This window comes from Toxorhynchites rutilus, chromosome 2 (assembly GCF_029784135.1).
Source record: "Toxorhynchites rutilus septentrionalis strain SRP chromosome 2, ASM2978413v1, whole genome shotgun sequence".
NCBI lineage: Eukaryota > Metazoa > Arthropoda > Insecta > Diptera > Culicidae > Toxorhynchites > Toxorhynchites rutilus.
Window position 1 is genome coordinate 187,133,761 of NC_073745.1, and position 19,355 is coordinate 187,153,115.

Sequence of the window (19,355 nt, forward strand, 5' to 3'; positions counted from 1 at the left end):
ATAATAAATTGAAGCGATCTTTTAGTGGGAGTAGGCCTGCCAAAACCTCGAGACTCATGGTATGCGTTGAGGGCATACATCCCAACGCAATACGGAGACAAAGATACTGAATTCGCTCGAGTTTAATGAGATGTGTTTTGGCAGCTGATTGAAAACAGAAACTGCCATACTCCATCACTGAGAGAATAGTTGTTCGATACAACATTATAAGATCTTCGGGATGGGCTCCCCACCAGGTGCCGGTAATTGTACGGAGAAAGTTTATTCTTTGTTGGCATTTTTTACTCAGATACCTAATATGGGCCCCCCAAGTACATTTGGAGTCGAACCAGACCCCAAGATACTTGAATGACATAGCATGAGTGATCGGTTTACCCAAAAGTTGAAGCTTTGGTTTTGCTGGTCTATGCTTCCTAGAAAAAACCACCATCTCTGTTTTCTCCGTGGAGAATTCGATCCCTAGCCCAATGGCCCAGGTTGAAAAATTGTTCAAAGTATCTTGTAAGGGTCCTTGCAGGTTGGATTCGTTTGATCCTACGACAGACACCACTCCGTCATCTGCAAGTTGTCTTAGGCTGCAATTTTGTGTAAGACAATTGTCGATGTCGCTTACATAGAAGTTGTACAAAAGGGGGCTTAAACATGAGCCCTGGGGGAGGCCCATGTAGGAGACCCGATTTACTGTCGAATCCCCGTGAGAAAAGTTCAACTGTTTCTCACAAAGCAAGTTATATAACATATTATTCAACAGAGGCGGCAGACCCCGAGAGTGTAATTTGTCTGACAAAACCTCTATTGAAACAGAATCAAAGGCCCCCTTTATGTCCAAGAATACTGAAGCCATTTGTTTTTTTTCGGCGTAAGCCATTTGAATTTCTGAAGAAAGCAACGCAAGACAATCATTCGTCCCCTTGCCCCTGCGGAACCCATATTGTGTATCTGAGAGTAGGCCATTCGTTTCAACCCATCGATCAAGGCGAAACAAGATCATTTTCTCCAACAATTTCCGTATACAAGACAGCATTGCTATTGGACGGTACGAATTGAAGTCGGATGCGGGTTTTCCGGGTTTTTGAATAGCTATAATTCGCACTTGTCTCCAATCATCTGGAACAATATTATGCTCCAGAAACCGATTGAATAAATTCAACAAGCGATGTTTCGCCACATCAGGGAGGTTTTTTAACAAGTTGAACTTAATTCTATCCGTTCCTGGAGCCGAATTGTTACAAGAAAGGAGAGCAAGAGAGAATTCTACCATCGAAAACTCGGAATCAAGATCGCACCTATCTTGTGGTATATCTCGAACAATTTTTTGCACAGGAACGGAATCGGGACAAACCTTCCGTGCAAAATTAAAAATCCATCGATGTGAATATTCTTCGCTTTCATTCGATGAAGAGCGATTTCTCATGTTTCGAGCCACTTTCCATAATTTTTTCATTGACGTTTCTCGTGACAAACCTCCCACGAAATTTCGCCAATAAGCACGTTTTTTCCCTTTGATCAAGTTTTTAAATTGATTTTCAAGGTCCAAATACGTTTGAAAATTCTCAATGGTTCCACGTTTCCGAAAAGCTTTAAATGCGTTCGATTTATCCTGATAAAGCTTGGAACATTGGCTATCCCACCATGGATTGGGAGGCCTTTGACGAAAAGTGGAGCCTGGGATGGGTTTCGTTTGAGCGCGAACCGCGCTGTCATATATCAAACGAGAAAGGAAGTTATACTCCTCCAATGGAGGCAAACCATCTCTGGAATTGATGGCTAGAGCAATCGCGTCCGCATATTTTTTCCAGTCAATGTGTCTTGTGAGGTCATATGCCATGTTTATAGATTCAGAAGAATTCGAACCAATGGTGATGGAAATTTTGATTGGCAAGTGATCACTACCGTTGGGGTCCTGGATTACATTCCACTTGCAATCTAACGATAGTGAATTCGAGCAAAGCGAGAGGTCAAGAGCACTTGGGTTAGCAGGAGGTTTAGGAACACGTGTTGTTTCCCCAGTATTCAAAACGGTCATATTGAAGCTGTTACAAAGGTCATATATCATCGATGAACGATTGTCGTCGTACTGTTCCCCCCAGGCAGTTCCGTGAGAGTTGAAGTCTCCCAAGATCAATCGTGGCTCAGGAAGGAGTGAGCACATGTCAACAAGTTGCTTGCGGCTAACCGCAGCTCTCGGAGGCCAATACAAGCTGACAATACAAAGGTCTTTGCCTCTGATGTTTGCATGACAAGCAACAGCTTCGATCCCCCCAATAGGTGGAAGGTCAATTCTAAAAAATGAGTGGCACTTATTGATCCCCAATAGCACCCCTCCGTATCTGTCAACACGGTCCAAGCGTATAATATTAAAATCGTGGAAAGAGATATCATCTCGCGAAGAAAGCCAAGTTTCGGACAGAGCAAAAACGTCACAATTGAAGTTATGAATTAAAAATTTGAATGTATCCAATTTAGGGATAAGACTACGACAATTCCACTGTAAAACAGTGATATCTCCGACCTCTCTATTTGAATTAGACATCAAGAGAGATAATCATTGCAAGGAGGGGCCATGTTTGCATCAATTGTTGCAAAATTGTCTTTAATACTGGAAGCATTGAAATGACAATGGTTCTGATGGAGTCGGAAACATTAAAACACTTGAAGATTTGGTCCAAAAGGTCAGACAACTTTATAAATCCCGATTGGGGAGTTGAGCTGGACGGAAAAATAGGGACATTTGGGGTTTTTGATGTCCCCTCGAGTGCTGGGTCGTTCGAAGGTGAACTATTCCCACGGAAGCCAGGAGGAACCTGATTTTGCTTGTCCGCTGCACTCGATTTTTTAGGCATGCTAACAGGAGGTATAACCGGAGGGGCTTGTCCTTGAACTTTGGGAGTGGTCACATTTTTGCGCCGGGGATTCCCTTGGAAAATGAACGGTGTGCCCCCGTTAGCTGTGTCCGCTTCCATTTCGTCAACGGGTAACGTGGCGAAGACATTTTGTGTGATGATTGGTTGTTGTTGTTGGGCCAGTGGAGAAGCGCCCTTTAAAATATCCGCAAAAGTGCGTTTCGAGCGTTCCTTCAAAGAGCGCTTCTGTTTCTCCCAGCGACTCTTGTAAGTTTCACAAACTGAGAGCTCGTGTGGGGATCCCCCGCAATATGGACATTTATGCTCAGTCGCACTGCAGGATTTCCCCTCATGTTGCTCTCCGCAAGTGGCACAGCGCTCCTTGTTGGCACAATAATCTGAAGTGTGACCAACTGACTTGCATTTTTGGCAAGTCATGGGCTTTGGCACGAAGAGTCGCACAGGCAGTCTTAATTTGCCCACCATGACGTAGTCAGGGAGAGCGGAACCAGCAAAAGTTACTCGAAACGAGTCTGACGGCGTGAATTTAGTTTTTCCCTTTTCTTGGGATACTTTCCCTAGTTGGCGGCTGTCCAAAATTTTAACGCCCACCAACGGGAGTCTTTTAAATTTACCAACTCCTTCCTTTATCATTTCACACGTCAGACCCGTTTCAGTTATCACCCCCGAGATTTCTACGTCATGGGAAGGCACGTAGACACGATACTCTAGGGAGAATCTCTCGTCGATCACAACTGCATTTGCGTGTTTCCGATCACTCACGACAACACGCAGTTTGTTCGGTCTAACCTTAGAGATTTCGACCACGGAGGAATAATATCTTGCCAGATCTTTCGAAACCTGAATGACATTGATGGATTTTCCGTTCGGTTTGGGCCGGAAAAAAACAACCCATGGGCCAGCTCCAGGTGAATCTTCTGGATAGACCTTGACACGAGGAGAGGAAGCAACTGAGGGGGAGGTCGAGGTCGATTGTTGAGCGGGAGCGGGATCAGTAGGGCTGGGAGGCAAGTTCGGGAGTTGAGCGGAAACGGGAGCGGGAGAATGAGGGGGTGAAGAGGAAAGGTTTGCAAATTTTCTTGAGGGAGGCTTGTTGAGGTGAGTTAACTCTTCCTGTAAAGAGACATCTTCTGAGGGGGGAACGCGTTTAAGCGACTTCCCAGCACCCGTAGCTGGGGAGGGGGAGACAGTGGATTCGATATCCATGTCAACGCTTTCTTCCCCTTCTGCCATTTAAAATGGCAGATGTACACTTTCTTATAATTTTTGCAATTTTTTTTTATAATTCCTTAACCTAATAACCTTAACCTATTAATTTGAGTATACTTATTATGCACACCAGTGCGGATTATTTATAACGGTGCTGCGTGTTGATCGTTCGGTACAGCTGAACCCGTGTATCGCACCACGCGGTGATGATGTCGAAGACGGTGCTACGGCGATAACACACCAACACTCAGCGCTCGCGTGCAGCGTTTCTTCCTCTCGCTTGTTGTGTCTGCTTCAATGAATTCACAGGGAATCCCGTTAGTGTCCAACACTCACTTCACCAGCCACGAAAATAACGGTATCACTTCAACGATGGACGATAACGATATAAAACCGTCCGGCGGCTTCGAGCTTAGGAAGACGAATGCTGATGACTCTTTGTCTTCTTCTGCATGATTGAATAAACAAAAGAAAAGGGTAGTAATGGCTTTGATGGTATTTTTGTGTACATTTTTGAACAGAATGCGGTACAGAATTCTACCACGTTATGCCATCTAGCCCATTTAAAGGATACAAGTACATACAGGAAACGGTTTTCCAGGGCATCCATTTGATGTATCAAAAGAGACAAAAATACAGATTTTGAACAATGAAAAACTCAATTTAAATGCAGTTACTACACACAATCACAGTCCTATGTCAAGATCCCGTCCGTCCCCCTAGGCTCAGACCCATCAAATTTTTTGCTAACAATTTGAATCTTGTCTTGTCTTATTTAAGAAAAAAAGAAAAACAAACAGCAATTTACCAACTTGGTGGCATTTTTAGACGAAATCCTGAAGTATCCAGAGAACATCAATTTGTTTATTTGGACCCGGACGATCATTATGGTTGATTATGTATAATATTGATTAGGCAAAGTCTCTTTAAAAAAAAATATATATATATTGATTTGTTGATATTTTGAGTACTGAATAATAACCGTGAAGTTTTTCCAACATTGTAGAGCAAGTCTTTGTAATTTAAACATTCGCATGATAGTTAAAAAATAAGGCCATTATTTGTTTTACTTTTTACGTAAAATATTTTAAACGACATTGTTTTGATGACATGCTTTCAATAGAATATTAAAAAGCTAGATTAGATTGAGGAGCCAAATGAACTACAAAGTTTAATGTTTATTAAAAACAAAGAACTGAACTGAACTGATAATAAGTTTTAAACAAGGAAAAAATGAGTCTATCATTGCAAAGCATTCACAAGATACTGTTTTGAAATTCTGTTTTCATTATTTTGATATCCGTCTAAAGAAAATTTGCTTTCTGCTTTCTGAAAATCACTTTCTGCTTTCAGATAATTCTTTGAAATCCATCAGATTATGTTTCTGACGAATGCTGTTAACCAGTTTCTGTTTGAATAATTAATCAAACCTCGTGTCCCGTGTATCAAATTACACGAGAATAGGAAGGAGAAAAGGATTGAAATTCAGAATCCCGTATGGGAGTAGCTCAGATCATACTGATCGTGGTTTTCTATGGGTTAAAGAAGTTATTTTTTTTTTTTCCAAAATATATATTTTTAACAAGGCTCATATGGCGTTAGCCTGACGGGGCCGGAGTTCAATATTTTGACAGTTTTTCTTATTATCTATGTTAGTAATATGTAACCGATTACTCGCGGTCGGCTCGAGGTTAGTATTACAAGTGTTCTCGTAATTGGGATGTTGCTGTCTCCAATGCTCTGTACGTGTGCCCGACACGGGATACTTCCTATTGGGATGCAGCTGACCATTAATCAGCAACGCCCCCCTAGTATGTACCCCATATCTAGCGTGGTGCGTCTTCTCGACTCGAGGAATCCAGGATAGAATGGTCACTAACTGGCGCAATAAAAAAAAAATTCTCATTCATGTCTGTAAAGAAGTTATTATTATCCAACATAATTGTAGAAATGGTTCTTATAAAATGATTCTAACCTTGATCTATACTAAACGCCCGAAATTGTGAACTGACATGTCTCCTATAAACGGGAATGAACTCTTTCACTTCACGGAGTTTATTTTTACACGCAACTGTCCGTGACAATGATGATAGACACAAAAAGATTAAGTGAAGTGTAAGTGACGTGAAAGCGTACGTGGCAGTGATGTTCGTGATCAGGCCCATGATCTTTGATGGATCCTAGGTTGAGTCTTAACAGAAAATAAGAAAAAATGCGCGAATCAAATTATTACACAAAGCATGGTCGGGTGGGAAACACATTTTTACGTCCAATTTGCGAGTTTTATAGAATAAACGCCTTTTATTTCCCCAGTAATTAAAAAAAACAAAATTCGACACAAATTAGAATCATCAACTTACATGTTTTTTTCGTGGGAGACAAGGTGAGTCGTTGCATATTAAGAATTATTCTACATTTGCCGACAGCAACACTAGGGTGGCAGCGAAAATGGTCATATCAAATTTCAAAAACCGATCATGTACATTTCGTTTATTGGCCCAAAAAATGATCTGTGCAAAGTTTCAGCACAATCCGACATAATTTAGGAGTGCCTCAAAACGCTCAAAGTTTTGATTTTTTGATCCTCGAAAATCTTCCAAAAGGGGAGTAAAGGAAATTTAGAAATCGATTTTTTTTCGATGCCAAATGACTTAAAAATGCATAAAACGTCGAGATCCGCTGTTATCTCGAAAACAAATTTTTGGCCGAAAATCGACTTTTCGGGACTTAGCCTTTGGACTTAGTGGCCAAAAAATCAAAACTTTGAGTGTTTTGAGGCACCCCCAAATCATGACCGATTGAGCTGAAATTTTGCACAGGTCTTTATTTTGGACAAATAAACAATATGTACATGGTTCTTTAAATTCGATAATTTTTTTCCATACCTTCATTGCCTCTCAGTCCCAAAAGGTCGTTGAGAGGAGACCAGATCTCGACGTTTCATGCATTTTTAAGTCATTTGGCATCGAAAAAAATATTCGATTTTCTAAACTTCCTTTATTCCCTCCTTGGAAGATTTTCGAGGATCAAAAAATCAAAACTTTGAGCGTTTTGATTCACCCCTAAATAATGTCCGATTGAGCTGAAACACAACAGATCATTTTGTTGGGTCAACAAACAAAATGTACATGGTTGGTTTTTGAAATTCGATGATGAACTTTTTCCCGTACATCTATTGCTACGCTAAGCAACACTTATCAGAATCAAAGAATATAGGTATATAGGTATAGCTGCATTATGTGCCAGCTCTAAGCTGTTTGAGCTGATCGTGCTTCAGACATTAATGCAAAGTTGCTCACAGTATATCTCATCGGAACAACACGGATTTGTGCCTAAGCACATCAAATTGAGAATGGACTACAAGTAGACGCTATCTACACCGACCTATTCGCAGCGTTTGATAAGATGAATCATCGAATAGCAGTAGCTAAATTTGACAAACTTGGAATGAGTAACCAAATGGTCATCTGAATCCGATCGTATCTAACTGGTCGTAGCATGTCCGACAAAATTGGAGATCATGTTTCATCACCGTTTCCGTTTTGGTCTGGTGTTCCGCAGGGCAGTCACCTAGGACCATTTTTGTTTCCGCTGTACATGAACGATGTCAACTTCACGATGAAATGTCTGAAACTCTCGTATGCCGATAACCTGAAGTTCTACTACGTGATACGGCAACCGCGAGATGCATTATTCCTGCAACAACAAATGGAAGCTTTCGCCGAATGGTGTCTAAAGAACAGTATGTCGCTTAACGTGTCGAAGTGCTCGGTTATTTCATTCGGGCGTGAACACACACTCTTCTACATTGACTACACATTGGCAGGTGTACAACTCAAACGCGAATCAACAGTCAAGGGCTTGAGGATTTTGATCGACGTTAAAATGAATTTTAAAGATCACGTCACATATGCTGTATCTAAAGCCTTCTCCCATCTGGGGTTTTTTTTTCGCTTTACCAAAAAATTTAGGGACGTTTACTGCCTAAAAGCCTTATATTGATCGATTGTTTCGTTTCGTGTTGTTAGTTTAAGTTAGTTTAAGTACTAATGTCATTGGGATGGAAATCATCTGTTGGCAAATACAAAGAATTTATTTATTTCAAAAGATAATAAATAAATAAATAAATAAATAAATAAATAAATAAATGAATAAATAAATAAAAGAAGAGTAGATGACTTGGAAGATGGAGACACCTTATTGTTTCGACGAGAGCTTGGTTTAAAGGGTTAAACGTTGTTAGAGATTTTATTAGAAAGATTGTTGTCTAATCATATTATGCTCAATGCACGTCTCTGTCATGTGCTATCATAACATTGAGTTCGTTAGTGATGCCGAAAATTGAAGAACTCAATTCAAAAGCAACTGTCCTCAAAGTTCTACGCCAAGTTTCCGTCCGTGCCTCTAGGCTCAGACGCTTCTACTTTTTTTCTATGTTTCTATGTAGTTTTTTTTTCATTGCCATCCGAAATAAGTCAATTTTTATGATCTACCTATACGTTATCTTCTCGTCATCGACCTTGTTTTTATGAATTGTGGTTGAAAGTATATTATATTTTATATCTTTCCCTATTTCAGATCCTCCACTGGAAGCTCATTCGCGACGAGACGTACCATATTCGACAAACGAAGGCATATTTACGATATTATTCTATCTGTGCTGAGATAATGTAACGATCGCTCTGCTTCTGATACCTTCTGACGATGAATTACTTCGATGTCGAGGAAGATGGAAGCGATGAACACGACAAAGTACGAAACAAATGATCTATCGGTAATAAGTATTGCAGCGCCCAACCATTAATTGGAATAAAATATCAAGAGGCAGCGTCGGACTAACCTGATGTGAAACCGGGCACAATTGTTTCTACCGAATATAACGTGATAAACTCTAAAATAACCCGATCCGCACAACAACCACAACCACTAGTACTGTCGGAATTTGGTTTGCATGTGCTCTGTTGGGAAGACGGATGCAATGTTAAACAAAGCACATAATTTGATCGTAGGGATAGTCTTACTGGTGCTTGTCGACGTTATATGGGTTTCTTCGAGCGAATTGACTAAAGTGGGTGATATTTTAAAATCTTGCAGTACCATTTGCCCTAATAGAATCATTTTCTTTTCCAGTTTTTATACGAAAATGAGAACTATGACAAGCCATTTTTCTGCACCTACTTCAAGGCATCAATGTTTACAATTTATTTGGTTTTCTTGGGGCTTATTGCGCCATGGAAAGAAACCTGCGTTAAGAATGGAAATTATGCGGTTTGTCATTCCTCATTTGTTATTTTACGAATTATTTGCATTATTAGCATTCTTTCTTCTAGTTAATGGAGAATGCCGAGGACGACGATAATTATTTCGTGAATGGGAATTCTAGTCTGGTGAGTATTATGATTTGCAATTGTTTGATACAACATGAGAATGAGTTACAAATATTGTGTTTTTTTTTAATTTCAGAGTGATTCCTCATTTATTCCAATCAAAGCAGATGCTCAGGTATCGGCCACCGAGAGCGATGACTCCAGCATACGAAGTGTGCGATTCAGCAAGGTTGCCGAGGTCCGTGAAATGTCTCCTCATGAGGCGACTGAGGCGCTAATGTCACGTCTGTCGTACGCTGCCAGCTTGCGAGTGAGGCGCCAGAAATCTCACCATAAAACTGCGCGTACTGCGCTCATGTTTTCGATTTTGGTAATTTGCATTGAGCATAGGTATGTCTCCGGAGAATCGAGTGATTCAACATTGTATTGTTTTAGTGGTTCATCGCAAACTACATGTTTCAGCTAGCATTAGATCCAAGTGAAACGGCAATGGTTACATTGCTGAGCTCAACATCGAGTTTTTTCACGTTGGTTTTGGCCGCAATGTTTCCATCGTCATGTGGTGATAAACTTACTTTTTCGAAAATCTTCGCAGTACTCCTGAGTATTTCTGGCGCCGTGAGTATTTCGTTTGGAAAGTTATTCTTTGTTTTACAGTGCTAACAACATATTACAGATTATGGTTTCACTGTCGGAGATAAGCGAACCCAAAATGACACGTGGGATTGTATTAGCCATAATGAGCGCCTTTTTCTACGCTTCGTATTTGGTGCTAGTCAAACGTAAAAGTGATACCGAGGAGAAGATTAACATTCCGATGTTTTTCGGTTTTGTTGGCATGTGGAATCTGCTCCTGCTGTGGCCGCTACTGTTCGTACTTAACTTCTCCCAGCTGGAGGTGTTCGAGCTGCCCTCGCGCAAACAATTCCTTGTGCTGTTATTGAACGGATTGGTAGGCACGGTTTTGTCGGAGGCCCTGTGGCTCTGGTAAGTTCGTATGAATTTTCTTTAGAATAATTCCAAATGGAATCGTCCAAAAATGCAGATTTTAAAAACATGTATTTTTGATTCGAATGAAAGTTTGTATTCCGTTTGGGTTGAAGGAAATATGAGTTTTCCACAGCAATTTTTTAACTCAAGTGTAACTTTTGAAAAGGGCGTATCGATTTTAGTAAGGGAAATCTTTGATAAATTATATCTCAAAACCTATGAGTCGTAACGAAGTATTGTCTCAAAAAGAGTTATAGAGTATTGATGTTAAAACGTGAAAAAATATACAGTGAGAAAAAAATAGTATTCTTTTTTTACTTGCAAAAAAAACTTCGTAATATCTGAGATACATATTTTTTATTTTTTTTAAATTTTTTCATATAAAATGGAAGTCTCGTAGAAAATCCAAAAAAGATGGTAAAACTATTTTGGCAATCTTTGCGGAACATCGAATTTTATGAATTTTCGAAACTTCGAATTTTTATATGTTAATAACAATAATTTTTGGTTACAAATTATGAATCCTAAGGTGATTTAAAATAAAAAAAGCTTTTTATCAATCTCCTTCTAAATGCAGCCATTCTCGAGATATTTGAAAAAAAAAACTATTTCTTCTACGCATATGTTCGAATTTCAATGATGATAGAGTTATAGAACTTTTTTTGTTTGTTTCGGACTCTGTTGCCCCAAACTTGCTCTACATTGAAAAGTAAGCTACGAAAGGCGTTTCTGTTGCTTTCATTTGAAAGATGAGAAAATTTAGTATACGATGTAGTAGTGGAACATCTAAATTTGTGGATTCAAATAACAATTTGGAAGTGGAAAATGTAAAAGTTAGTAATTTTTCTCCACTGTGCTTATAAAAGCCACTTAAAATTCACTTCAACGTTGGAAGGTTCCATTTTTTCTTTAAATAAGTCATATTTGAATTATAAGAAAAACTTTTTTTTCAAATTGTATATAATCGAGTCCAAAATTTTATAGAATCGATTCATATATAATCGAGTCCGACCTGCATAAGGAACTAGGTTAACAAAGAAAATATTGATTAAGTATGTTATTCAAACTAAATTGTAACGATCATGCAGGAACTGTTAAATCAGAAAGAAATGTTCAAATAGTTTCACAGGAACATTTTCAGTTGATTTTAATATTGCGGACATATTCTTCAGATTTGATTTAACATTCGAAGGTGTAATTTCGACACAATCATCTGAACCTACCTGAATAATCTCCAACTCGATTCAGCGTTCTTCTCAGCTTTTTCAACACTTTCCAGTATATCGGTATCTGGCATCAGATCACTGCAAATCACGTTTTGGTCCTTTTTGCACTAATCATTAAAAGACATTGAGCAATCGAACGGTATTGTACTGTCGACATCAGCAAGCTCACGATGCATTAATTATGCCAGCATATTAATTAGCACCATCATCATTGAATGAAAATTCGGCTTTCCTGAAGCAATTTTAAATAGTCTCAGATTTAACCTTATTGATCTTAGAGGGTGAAAGTATTTCAATTGTATCCAGTTCCAGTTTGTGACGGGTTCTAGGGTGCATTTAAATACAGTAAGAATACTGAATAACATGAATGTTAAAAAGGACACACATCCTCCATTTCTTGCAGTCTTTAACTAATCGAAACAATTAATCGGAAATGGCGATAGTACTGATTCAGGTTCTTGATTATGTCGAAGTCCAGCTGCTGAGCTACGGAAATGAAGATTTTGTTGAAAAACTGTAAACTTATCGATTTAACCTTTGGTCGGAGAGATTTTGGGTGCACTGTACAGTTATCAACGAACTCTACCACCACCACCTTTGAGAAGAAAGAATATAAGTATGATACATTACCATGGTGCACCTGTAGCCGAGTGGTTAGCGTCTCACATTATCATGCCGGGTGTTAGGGTTCGATTTCCGTTCTGGTCGGTCAAAGAAATTTCCTTTGACTTGCACTGTGGTCACGCGTATTCTAGAGCTTGCCCCTCGGAATACATTCAAGGCGTGTTATTTGGCTTAAGAAATCTCAACTCAGTATTAATAAATGACGCTAGTTAATGCACACGTTGAAACGGCAAAAGTTCCACAGGGAACGTTAACGCCATTCAAGAAGAAGACATTACCATTACACATAATTCCCGAATTAATTTCTTTTTATTTTCTTTGGAAATTTTTCGTCAAGTTGCATGATCCATTTCTGAAAAAGCATAAGGCCATCCAGGCCTTGGTGTTGCTCTAGTATATCACCGGTAATGATTTTTTCTTATTGAAACATCGTGGGTTTTTACACTTTCCATTGGCCAGCAACGGTAGTTTATCGCTTCCGTCCATGTTGGTTGTGCTTTAAAGTTGAAAATTCCCAGTTTCTGGACAAATTTGCAAGTCTTCTCCCGAAGAATAGAACCTGAGAGAGGTAAACTCTCTGGCTTGATAAGACAAAAAAAATCCATTGACCGCTCCAACTTTTTGATTCCGAACAACCTTATATGCCTTTTGTCTAGATTCAATTTCCCCTTTCGATTCCATTTTTTCTTTAGCTTGAATAGTGTTGATACCGTACTTTGTACAATACTGACATCTTTTGCAGCTTCAGACCCTTTCCGTACATACTTTTCGACCTGCTCGATGATGCTCAAACGTGGTTATTGTTTTAATAGTTCGCTTGAAGGTTTTTCGTGGTTTTCCATAATTGAAAAGAAATGCTTTGATGACACGAACACTCCGTCTTCACTTTAAAGAGCAATTGAAATGACAATTAATAACGCACAAAAACATGTACGCGAATATCAATCGAGTTAGGAAGGTGAAAATACATGGAAAAATGAATCAAAAACCATCGAGTAAGGGAGGCATCGAGTTAGGGAGGTATCGAGTTATGAAAAGAAGAATGCTTGTAAAATCAAAGGTGCCATAAAATTCATCGAGATAGAGAAAATCTGGCTCCATTTGCTTTATTAGTTCTCGAGTTTTGCAGGAATTTGTGTTTCATTCGTATGGCAGCGTCCCCTTAGAGAGAGGGGAAGAGTGTCGAACCACCATAGAAACGTGTATCGATCCCTAAAACCTCTATATGCTAAGATAGATTCTATTTGCTTCAATAGTTCTCGAGTTATTCAGCGCAGCACCTCCCCTTCCTGAAGAGAGGGGGAGGAGTGTCAAATCACGTAAGAAACTCCCACGTTTCTTGTCTCCTAAAACCTCCACATGCCAAATTTGGTTCCATTTGCTTGATTAGTTCTCGAGTTATGCAGAAATTTGTGTTTCTATTCTATGGCAACCCCCCGCTTGAAAAGGTGGGAGGAGTGTTGAACCACCTTAGAAATGTTTCTTGTCTCTTGGAACCTCCACATGTCAAATTTGGTTCCGTATGCTTGATTAGTTCTGGAATTATGCAGAAATGTACCAAAAAATACAATACATATTGATGTATTTGGAAAAGTTGTTGGAAATTATAAGCAAATTCATAAAATTTCATGAACATGACGGTATAACCCGACAAACATATTAAAAGAGCCTATGTACTATAAAAAAGATAATAAATTAGAAATATTTTTCTAAATATCTTGAGAATGACTGCATGTAGAAGGAGATTAATAAAGAGCATTTTTGTTTTAACCCTTTCGATACGAGCGTCCTCTATAGACGACATCAGGGTGATACTGCGCATCGATCACGCCAGCGCGATATGCATACTTTTCGGCGCAGTCCTCCGTTCAGCGCTAGCACTCCGATGGAGCACACTGCCGTAGTGAAAGGATTATCAGGATTCATAATTTGTGTCTAAAAATGATTGTCAACATAAGTCTTCAGAATTCAACTCGGTGCTGATGCGCAACAAGATTTTTGTACCCAGTTGAGCTCCCACTCCGTGTGCGCACTAGCGCTCTGGCAAATGAGCACACACCGAAACACAGATGAAATGTTTGGCTGTCAGCACCGTTTTTGCGCTGTGCTCGCGCCGTACTTATTTTGAGCTGTAATATGCACCGGATTGTTTTTTCAAACAGAATTATTCAGAAGGTCCTACAGGAACGTTCTAGGGATCAAATGAAACCAGGTTGATAAAGTTAATTTGATTTTCTAATGACTTTGTTAACAAAACATTGTATTAGTCCATAACAACTTTGAAAAAAACAGAAAGAAACTGTTTAATGTTTAATTCTTACTTATATTTTTTTCCACTACATCTACCGTTCTGAATCATATTTCGGACAACATCATATATCGGACACTAAAATCTTGAAATGCTTGATGCACTGATGATATAACTATAAAATTAATATCATAATTGCTTCTTTACAGTAATCCCTTGGTTTCACTATCACTTCATTTGAGAATTACATTTGAATTATTACATAGTAGGAAAAAATCCATCCAAAAATCCACTCATTTGATTCTTATTCGCTTGATTTGAAAAGCATTTATTCGATGATTTTTTCATGTTTTTCAATCAAATAGGTAACAAAGTAGAAAGGTTAAAAGCATATTGAACTAATTTATTAAAAATATCAACCAAATAATACCTGTGCATAAAGTTGAGAACTGTTTTCTGCATCATATGCCATAAGCGTCCGAAATATGATTCAGAACGGTACACTCACGAAAATAAAAATGTGAATATTTCAGAACTTGAAAGTTGAAGCTTTACAAAAATGTATATTTCATTCTCATGTGTTGATTTATCACGATTTAACATCATTTGAAAAATCACTTAAAAATGTTCACTCCGAATTCTGTTCCTCTAATTTTTTGTCGAGTGTCTTTATTCTATTTCATTTTTTATAAATTTATTGATTTTTATTTAATATTTTAATTTATACAGGAACATATGTTAAAAGTGAGCAATATTTTGATAACATTAAAACCAAATCAACCTGAGGCTCAGAGTAACCCAACATCTCAACAACAGCCAAATATTTCAACAGAGGACGATTTGGAAGCCTTGCTCGAAGAAGAATGCCAGAAAGCTTCATCTTCCAAGCTTTATCCTTCGCAGGTAGATCTGAAGTTGAAACTTTTGGAATTGGCTAACACCAAAACACGACTTCCGGTCAATACAGATGTGGTGAAATACTGGGAATCCCAACAATTCGAAGATCCACAATTGTATGAGTTGGCGATGGTTGCTTTATCTGCATCAGCAACGCAAGTGTCAGTTGAGCGATGCTTCTCAGCGATTAAACTTTTATTAGAGCAACATCGGTTACGAATGTCCCCTAATATGCTCGACGATTTGATGATCATCCGCTGCAACCGCGACTTATTGTCAACTGCCGTAAGCAATTTTCAACAAAATTCCTAAACGTTTTTGTTTATTTATGTGATGTAATATTTTTTAATATGTGCTCCCGTGGCCGAGTGGTTAGCGTCATAACTAACATGCCGGGTGTTCGGGTTCGATTCCTGTTCTGGTCGGGGGAATTTTTCGTCAAAGAAATTTCCTCCGACTTGCACTGTGATCACGCGTATTCTAGAGCTCGCCACTCAGAATGCATTCAAGGCGTGTCATTTGGCATAGAAATCTCAACTAAGTACTAATAAAAATGACGCAAGTAATACTACGTTGAGACGGTGAAGTTCCTCTAGGAACGTTAGTGCCATTGAAGAAGAAGAAGAAGAATATTTTTTAATAATTGACGATTTCATAATACAGGACCTTAAACATTTGTTTCTTTTTCGTTGCTTGGCAAAATAAAAAAAAACCGTACTAAACCATCGAAACAACTGAAAATGAACATACATTAGGTACATGTACTTTGATATTCAGCGTAGAGGATGGTATAAATCTCGAGATTGCATTATAAAGTGCGTGCATAATTTTCCAAATTCATTCATTACATTTTTCAAATTTTAGCGTCCCGTCTGCCCATCAAATTGTGTTTTCAGTCAATCTGAGCTTCAGACTGCAAACGTAATCACGAAAAGAAAAAAAAAACAAAGCGTCCATGGGAAACGCTTGCGCTGGGGCGAAGAAAAAGACAAAACAAAAGAGACACTGACGCTCCCGGATTCACACACGAGTCGCACCGGGCTCAAAATCAATGCCCTCATGTTCAAAGATTTTGGTGCACTTGGTTCAAAGAGAGAACAGATGTTTTTCATGAACGGGCGCTGATGAAAATAAAACTCAAGCGCACCGCTGAGTTTGGTTTTCTGAAGACTGGTCAACATACAAAAATTCGAAGTTTCGAAAATTCATAAAAATTCGATGTTCCACAAAATTTGCCAAAAATAGTTTTACTATCTTGGACTGACTTTTTAAATTTTCTACATGAGTTCTATTTCATATGAAAAAATAAAAAAAATCATAAATATGTATTTTAGATATTGCAAATTAAAGTTTTTTTTTGTAATTGAAAAAAAGAGTACTAATTTTTTTCTAAGTGTATATTTTTTTCACGTTTCAACATCAATACTCTATAACTCTTTCTAAGACACTCTTTCGGTACGACTCATAGTTTTTGAGATATAAATTATCAAAGATTTCTCTTACTAAAATTGATACGTCCTTTTCAAAAGTTACACTTGAGTCAAAAAATTCTCAATTGCTGTGGAAAACTCATACTTCCTCCAACCCAAACGGAATAGAAACTTTCATTCGAATCAAAAATACTCATGTTTTGTCATTTGTCGATTTCATTTGGAATTGCTCTTTAGTATAATTTTGATGAAGCTTGAACCATTTTTTAACTGTTGTCTATCTCATCAGGGGCTGTTTTCTTACCTCATCGCTTATCGGAACAGTTGCAATATCGCTGCAGATCCCACTGGCCATGCTTTTTGACATGGTTCTTCACGGTAAGACGTTTCCGTTGTTGTTTTATTTCGGTTCCCTACCGATGTTCCTTTCGTTGATTTTTGTTGCGTTCCTGGTAAAATTTGATGACTGTGATCCGTTGCTGAAGTTCTTCAAGATGATTTATCGACGGATTTGGCACTGTCGAAAGCCGAACATTGTTCGGATTCCGGATTTGGAAGAGCAGCACGAGTCGCTGATCGACGATAGTCACGAGAATTAGGTATAAGGAATAAATCTACCAGGGCAACATTTTTCGCAGAGAGGATAAACGGCAATTTTATGTATTAACTTTTATATTTTAATACGTTCGTTATGTTATATGTGTGTTGCGAATTGAAACACAAGGAATTGCATGTCAGTTAGAAGCCGTTCACAAGAGTGTCTACGGCAATGACCGATGTTGTATTAGAGCTATTGATTTTTCATTTATTTCATTCCCCTTTCACACTTCTTTGGAGTAAGAACAGTAACAATGGATCGAACAATTTTTATGCTACCGGGGGACCGACAATGAATTTCTGTATGGTCCGCGTCGGTTCCTGTGGCAAGCAAAGACCTTTCCTAAAAATCGCGTTTTCATTTTCATTATTTTTTTCATTTTCATATTCAGATCGAAGGACTAAATTGTTTTAAAGTTTTAGTTGTGAAATCAATAGCTTATGTTGCAATCAACTTATGTTGTAAAATTAATGTTCAAGCTGTAAATAGAGGTGTGAGCTCAAAGAAGAAGGCATTCGAACATATATTTTAATTTTTAATAAATGGGTGAATTTTGGTGTAAAAAAAGAGAAATAATTGTGTGATTTTTGAACAAGTGAAACTGTTTTCATACAAGGCACCTTAGGCATTGAATGTATATTTTTGTATAAAACCAATGTTTATTCTACGCTAAGTTAAGACCACTGAGAATCGTATGTCTATAATCAATGTATTCTCTTCTCGTTTCTGCAACTATAATTTCCATTCGAGCTCACTGATTGAATCAAGCGCTTGTCCTCTCGAAGTAGTCAATACTTACTGTGTATGTTTACCTCTTGAACATAATTCTAGCATTTACACTAAAACCCGTTTCCACTGTCAGTATATATATTGTAGTTAACCAACCAAGTTTGAAGTAGCACTTGAACACAACGGACACAATTACATTCCTATTTAGGTAAGGTTCTGAGAATAAAGTAAACGTCTAATTTGTGATAACGTAGTTACGATATACAGTGAACAGAACATCCACTTTATAGCGTTTAGAAAGTTTAATAAACTGTTTTACCCGTGCTAGCAAGAGTTATCTTACACTCAGCATAAATTATAAGAGAACAATGTAGAAATCACCCGAAGTGTGTCTCTCACTACAAAAGACTAATGATTTTCGAACAATATCAGAAAATACAAACTTACATGGAACTTATAGAAAACAAAATCTCGTTGACACCCCGATTTTACACTGATTACTGACTAGAGCAGTATTTTTTGTTTGATCAGCAGCATCCGAAAATATCCCTGTGCAACCGAAGTGCTTTTTAATTAATCAATCTCGTTTTTAATAGACCGCATTAGTCTTACTATATTTTTCTCTGACCGTGTCACATCGCTAGCATGGCAACTAATGATTGAGACGGCACAAATCAAACCAAGTTACTCAATGAATGTCAGGGGGAGAAAACAAAAACCTATTTTATTTTATAATGGAACACAGCTTGAAGCGTAGTTTTGTTCCAAGTAAGTAAATACCAGATCTAATAATTTCTGCAAGGTGCTCTCCCCATGACGTGAAAACATTAATGACTGGATATGTGACCGCAACGAATTGGTTATTAAATCATTCACATTCAATCACTGCTGTATTTTCATTGGCGTTTTCTGTAGAGTACTCGTACAATCGTCCTACTTAGGCAACACAAATTGCGTAAATGTCCCGTCTCTAAAGGTGGGACCAGAATGCCGCGCTATGCGTCGCGTTACGACAATTGTGCTTCGACAGTTCATTTTAAATATATGTGTTTCCATTTAGTCGAACACAATAATGCGTTGCGTCATTAGCATCGTTGTACTAAACGCTAACATTTGTTCTAAACTGCTGTGAAATAGAGGCGAATGAACTGCAAAGTTTAAAGCCTCTTAAAAACAAAGAAGAAGAAGAAGAACTGCTGTGTCGACGTCTGGT

At 38.3% G+C, this 19,355-nt stretch overlaps 1 protein-coding gene across 1 annotated transcript in view; it reads left to right on the plus strand.

Moving 5' to 3' along the window:
- The window catches only part of LOC129767876 (solute carrier family 35 member F5), a 72,188-nt gene extending 53,566 nt beyond the window's left edge, over positions 1-18,622 (plus strand). The window contains exons 2-8 of the mRNA XM_055769126.1: positions 8,652-9,141; positions 9,204-9,341; positions 9,404-9,460; positions 9,537-9,770; positions 9,836-10,018; positions 10,077-10,387; positions 17,105-18,622. Coding sequence (XP_055625101.1) covers positions 9,025-9,141; positions 9,204-9,341; positions 9,404-9,460; positions 9,537-9,770; positions 9,836-10,018; positions 10,077-10,387; positions 17,105-17,414 — 1,350 coding nt within the window. The 5' untranslated portion in view covers positions 8,652-9,024 and the 3' untranslated portion in view covers positions 17,415-18,622. The remainder of the gene's footprint in view (positions 1-8,651; positions 9,142-9,203; positions 9,342-9,403; positions 9,461-9,536; positions 9,771-9,835; positions 10,019-10,076; positions 10,388-17,104) is intronic.
- The last annotated feature ends 733 nt before the right edge of the window (positions 18,623-19,355 follow it).